We start from the raw sequence: 6,392 nt of genomic DNA, 5'->3' as shown, positions 1-6,392 counted from the left end.
TCAACAAGCAAGTGAAACTGATTAGGATTATCTAATTACCCCCAGGGTCTGCTTTACAGTCTGTGCTGCTGGAATTCACTTGGAGTGTGCAGCCTTTACCATCTTATGCAATGGATTTGTGTTTGCACATCCTCCTGCAGGAGGGCAAGTGGGGGAATGTGTCTGGGGTCCAGGCTTTGGGTTTGCTGTAACACACTTGAGTTACTGTGCATGAGAGTTCTTGCTGTATTTTCTTATTTGGTTCTGGTTTGTCTCATCAGTTGCTTTTCTGCAACTGTGCTCACAGATCTTGGCATAGAATAGATTTTAGAGGCAGTTAAATGCAACTTCTCTGTTCTGCTCAAATTCTTTATAATGGAAATTAGCTTAGCTAAAAAATGGGTGGTTGGCTACTCATCATCTTACAAGGTCTTGTTTTCTGGAACTGATAGCAATATTGAAGGAAGCAAGAACTGTCTCTCTTCTGCTTGTCCCCAGCCCCCAAAAGGTAATTTTTTCTTGTGAGCTTCCTCCACAGAGAGTTTCATCTTCCAGGGAAACAAGGAATTTTCTATTTTCCTTAGGAAACCTTCTGTCCTGAAAAAGACTTAAGGAAGGAATGGTGAGGTATGTGAGGTAGATGACTCTGCCCACTGTTTTCTGTGGAATATCAGTGTGGAAATAACTGCACAAATAAACCAACTTGGGTTGAAAACCTCCACAGACAAAGGGTGTAACTATTGCCCACCTTGATTCCTTGGACCTGTGCTGGGGTTTGTTCTCTGCTGTAAGAACAGGATTTGGGGGTTATTGTGTGTGCTTTGCTCTGATGCACTTTCCTCTTGCAGCTAAGGAAGGATTTGTTTCCCCAGTCCATTCATTTGGAGTTAGAGGCAGGAATTTTCAGACACAGCCAGACAAGGTGGGAGCTGAGCGAGATGAAGTGGCAGTGGGTTCCAGTGCCTGAGGGGCTGCAAAAGCATCATCAGGGAAGTCTGCCCAGGAGGAAGTTCCAGCAGCTGTGCAGTGCTGAGAGGGGAAGGGGCTGACAGTGGGAGGCAGCAATTCCTGTGGGAGTTTTGGCCTTGGAGTTGGCTTTTGGGATGAGTCCAGAGGGTACAAGAGGGGATGTGAGCTCTAGCCAGAGCTCAGTCCCTTTGTACTGTGCTCCGCAGAGTCACATCAGGCCATCAGAAAGGTGGTGTAAATTGGATCCCAGTTTGCAGGTGAAATGTCTTTATTTTAGGTAATTTACTTTCAAATGACAATAATATTAACTAGATATATTAAACATCCATGGAGGAGCAGGTTTGTAAATGAGTGCCAGTTTTCCTCTGGGCTGTTGCTTTACAGGGAAGCACAGTAAGGGAGAGCAAGGTGGAACAAGAAAATAAAAACAAGGCAACCTTTAGGCCAAGTAGTGAATGGGAAGAAGGAATTCGCTGCAACAGGGATTGGGAGGAGTGAGGAAGATAACTGCCACTGGTTAGGAAGTTACTACTCAACCCAGAATAACGAAAAGAAATCATTCAGCCTCAAGATCTGTTCTTGACAGAATAACAATACAAAGTGGATTTTCCAGGGACAGAAAAGATTAAGAACTTTTAGATGAAGCTTGTTGTCTGTAAATGGAAATAATAGGAGCTGCTGGGAATTTAGCTGACTTTAGTAAACATGACATGACTTTGAGTTATTTTAGGGCAGAGTAAGGAGCTGAATCCTTTCTAAGCTAGTATGGTTAAGATTAGACCAATTCAAACAAATCTGTGGTAAAGGTTGAAGTGATTTTCCTGTAGAAATATATATGAGAATTCCACATGCAAGGAGGGAGACTGGCAGTCTGTGCTCCATGATTGCTAGTTAAAATCGAGAAATAAGATACCGTGTTATCAAAACCAGAGGAGATGGTTGTCCAAAATCAGGAGATGGATGTAGCATGGCAGTGTTAAACAATTTGGATAAACAATGACTGCTAAACTGCAGTGGTATATCCAGAGGACAGGATTGTCAGCTGAATTTGTTGTACTGAGCAGATCAAACAAACAGTAAATCTTGCAAGGATTTAATTTGAGTTTTTTAAACTCTAAACTATGAGTGAAGCACAGACTTTGTGCTTTAAGGTGATATAGTGCCTTCAATTCATATATTGTTCTTAATTCGTGTTCCAAACAACTTGGATTGGTCTTTTGCACATCCAAGATGTCTGCACCCAAGCTGATTCCCACAACAGCCCATGGAATATACTGAAAATTGCTTTTGGCAGTTTTGTATTGACAATAAGTCTTTAGTAAAAGCTACTGCTTTGTTTAGAGAAGAGAGAGTCTCATACTTCTTCCTCTGGGTGTGGTTTGAAATGTGGCTTTGTCTTCACTCCGTTTCTTTTTGGAGAGGTGACATGAAAAGTTCAAATCCGAGCTTGAGGACAGGTTAGAAGAGCAGAGTTTTTAAGAGGTAGCATCCTCTGAAGTCAACGCTTTCCAGCCTAGTGCTGTCTGATCTCCAGCACTGGCCCAAGCCGTGGTCAGAGATGGTCACTGCACCAACCTGAAGTCCAGGGGTGGTGCCACATGGTCCCAGCGTGGGTTTGGTCCTTTTGTGCTTCTGTGTTCACAGCTGCCACGGTGCACGAGCAACAGCAGGCTGGGATTCCCCTCCCCCATGACACGGGCAGGGTATCTGAGCTGAGAAAGAGGAAGGAAGCTCAGAGAGGCAGCAGATCTCACAGAGCCCTCACAGCTCGTCCCGGGGCTGGGGAACCACTGCGCTTCCGGGGCCTGCCTCGGCCACCCCCCGAGCTCTGCACCCCCAAGCCTGGGCTCTCGGGGTGCCCATCCCTGGCAGCCTCTCGGATTCACGTGCCATGGCAAAGTGGCACAGGACAGACAAGAGCGGCGTGGGTAAGTAGCTCCGGGAGCTGCCATTTGAGCATTGTGTCTTTCTGTCTTCCGAGCAGGATGTGGGCAGGTGTTTCTCTGCTGTGATGGGTTAGCAGCGTCCCCTTCACCAGCGGGGAGTAACTGAAAGGATCCAATTTGTACAAAGTTTTGTTCTGTCAAAGAGAACGGCACGAAGTACACTAGAGTCAGCTCTCCCACTTCGACAGTAACGCAGCTTTGCCCGCCTTGGTGTGTTAGAAGCAGACTGAATAAATAATGTGCTCTGTGATGTGCAGCAGCCAGAAGTTATGGGGAACAAATGCAGGGGAAGGGGAATCCTACAGCTGCTTCTGCAAAATTATCACTTATGGTCAGTGCTACAGAAGAAATCTGTGTCTGAGTTAGTAAGTTGTACTTTTTGGAAGGAAAGTAATCTTGAAATGAATTATGTTAATCTGTATGAAGGATGGAATTGCTGTTTTAAAAAAGCCTTAAACAAGTAGGAATCAAAGCCAAAGCACTTGAAAGATGCATGCTACTACTTAGTTATTAACCTTCGAAATGCTTCCAAAAGAAATTTTCTATTTTAAGTAGGCCATAGTTTTTTGTGATATGCATTAAAAACCCAACTGGCTTCATGAAATGAAATGTAAGACCAAGAAATTAATAAGAAGAAAATGATGTGGTGTTCAATGTCTATGTCCAGCAGTAGCAGAACTGCAAAATGGAAGTAGCCTGTTCTGGTGGCAGTTTACATTACAAAAGAAAAGGTGTCAATTTTCTGTTTCAATTTTACAAATAGTAGAAAGCATATAATTTTTGCACTTGTAGTAGTCTCTGTGGTATTTGAAAGGTACAGCAGACCTCACACAGTAAAAAAACACCTTTTAAAATAGAATCTTTCAAAAACCAATGACAGTCCAGCAATGTTTGTTTTCACGTCCAAAGCAGTACAATTTACTCTAGAGTGGGTCACTGGGAAGAACTGACACTGCAGCCCTGCTGCTATTTCCTTTCCCCTCTGTAGCTCCCCTGCTGCTCTCACTGGGAGCAGAGTTGGGTGTAAGGGACAATCTGGGCACGCTGTGTCCTGCAGTGTGGGGACACTGCTGCCACTTGAGGGCCCCAGGTCCATGTCCTGGGCTAAAGAAAGATTTTCCATTAAACACTTTATAAAGCTCCTTATATTTGTATGTAAACATCACAGTTGTAGTGGTGTCTGTGGTTTAGTGTGTCACAAAACAAAATAAACAGCAATCAAATGGACTTCCCAACACTATTAGAGTAATAATGGAAGTGGGCATACGTGTGGCTTATGGTAGGTTTTCTTCAGTAAGAGAGTTCTCTGTCTGTTTTTGCACAATTGCTAGATTTAATAGATTTCAACAAATTCAACAGCATTTAGCTTATACCTAGAAGTTCCTTTTCTTAGCTGAACTGTTGGCTCACTGATTATTTTGCTCTATCTTGGAAACCAAATGTATTTCATTATATATGTTGGTGACAAAAAATGGGAGACTCTTGCACCCAGAATAACTAAACCAATCAAACAAGCATGTATCACCATCACTGGCTCTCCTGCTCCAGAAATTAACTAAATTTATATTATTAGAAATTGTAAGGAAAATAGTGTGATTGCCAAATTTCAAGTAAATTAAACTCACAGAATAGTGAGGCCTGAACAAGGGGTATTGACAGCTATGGTCACAAATGAAGAGGCTTTTGAATTTACAGTCTGTTGTAAGCATGCCTCCTGTGTCTGAGGGAAATAAGAAAAATGGGCAAACTGAGTCTTCTGAGTCATAAATTCTGTGAAAGTTGATGAGCTTTTGGAATAATTCACACTGGAAGCTTTTTGAACATATAGGGCTATGTTGTCTTCTGTGTTTTTTAAAATCTTTGGGTTTAAGTCTCTGATTACAAACCTCACGTTGAATTTTCAAGTCTCTTTTTAGAAGTGTGCCTGATGCCTTCAGTTTCTGCTGATGAGCAGAGTTTCAGTTTGAGAACATTGGGCCCATCATGCTCTGGATGAGCAGAGTACACTGCAGGGTGGATCTGGAAGATCTCACCATCCCCTGGTCATGGTAAATTGCAGTCTGTTGTGCCCACTTTTGTGTTTTACTTAACTAAAAATAGAGTAGTCCAGGCAGCAGATACTCAGCTTTGTACTAGGAAAATACAATCCCGATTTTACACAGGAAACCTGCTCTTAGTCTTGCAGCATTTCCAGCATAAATTTGTGTTATTCCTATGGACAGGACAGGATGCAATAGTCGTGGCAGGCTGGTGGCTTTGCGTGGCAGTTTCCTGATGGAAAGTCTTTGCCATCTGCTCAGACTTTGAGCAAAGTTACAAACTGGTGAAATGTTGGCATTCTAAACTCAAGAATCAGATTTACTCCTGTTCTGCTGAATCTCAAAATGAATGTGTCTCCTTTTGAAGTAAAATTACGGGGAAGAGTGGGTGACTTCTTTCAAGGTGTAGAAAAGCACATGCTCAACCTGAGTACACAGGGCTGAGAGCAGTTTGTCTGATTTCTTCTGCTGAAATCCTCTGAGATTATTCTACATCTCTGAAAGCTGAATAGATTGAGATGTAAGGGAGCAGAGCTGTGTTCAGGGCAGGCTTCCTCCATGAAATGCACCCTCTGAACCCAACAAACTGTTCCAGTTCCTTGGGAAGCAGCAAAAGCTGGGGAAATAATATTTGTATCCATGGTCCTTCCTGGAAAGGAAAAATCACAGCTAAATATCTTGTTCTTCATGAAGAGTTCTAAGAAAAGTGGTTGTGCTGCAATTTTATCTGAGAAGGTAAAGAGTCAGAGATAATATCTCTATATGACTAGTTTGGTATGTTAGATTTTCATGCTTATTGTAATCCATCCTGGTTTTATCATGTTTAAGAAGGAAAATAAATTGCTCAGGTCAGCTAAAACCTCCATCAGGCCCCATGGGTGAGCAAGGAAGGAAATCTGTATTCAGTTGTTTTCTCTCATTACCTGAGAACTGCAGAGTTACCCTTTGAGCATGATTTGCAATACATTTAATCAGCTTCTAACTCCCCCCCTCAGAGGTTTAGGACAAGTTTCTGGCCTGTCTTAGAGCTGTGGCCATGTTCTGGACGCTTGCTATGTGAGATTTTAGGGGGATTTCCTTAACTTGGAATACTGGAGCACATTTTTTCCAGGTTTCTTTCCAGAAGTCAAGAAATCCTGTTTGGACTGTATAATATTTTCACCTGGGGTTTATTTGAGTCCTTGCTGAATAATTTCACCCTGTTCTCACGGGAAGGAAATGGTAACTGAACACCAAGAACTAATCTTTTATGGGTACTTGGTTACCCATAAGCTCCCAAAAGTGGAGCAGCATACTAAATAAAACAGGGTGCTTGCTGAGCCTATTAAATAGCAATTGTTTGAATATACAGAACACATCATGAGTTATTGCACCAGAATCAGACCAAATTGTCCTTCTGTTGTGATAAAGTGAATTTAGGAGCTGCTTCTGCAATACCTTAGAATTTTTTGTAAGAGTG

The 6,392-nt window shown here is 42.4% G+C and overlaps 1 protein-coding gene across 2 annotated transcripts in view; it reads left to right on the top strand.

The window, feature by feature from the left end:
* The first annotated feature begins 2,554 nt into the window (after nucleotides 1-2,554).
* DOCK2 (dedicator of cytokinesis 2) overlaps nucleotides 2,555-6,392 on the top strand; it is a 161,370-nt gene continuing 157,532 nt past the window's right edge. For both annotated transcript variants that reach the window (XR_005258503.1, XM_038149792.1), the window contains exon 1: nucleotides 2,555-2,876. Coding sequence is in view for 1 of the 2 variants with exons in the window: in XM_038149792.1 (XP_038005720.1) it covers nucleotides 2,840-2,876 (37 nt within the window). In the remaining variant the exon portion in view is untranslated. The remainder of the gene's footprint in view (nucleotides 2,877-6,392) is intronic.

The sequence above is a fragment of the Motacilla alba genome, chromosome 13 (genome assembly GCF_015832195.1).
Source record: "Motacilla alba alba isolate MOTALB_02 chromosome 13, Motacilla_alba_V1.0_pri, whole genome shotgun sequence".
In the NCBI taxonomy this organism is placed as follows: Eukaryota; Metazoa; Chordata; class Aves; order Passeriformes; family Motacillidae; genus Motacilla; species Motacilla alba.
The sequence above is the reverse complement of the archived record's forward strand: the minus strand, read 5'-3'. Positions and strand labels throughout refer to the sequence as shown.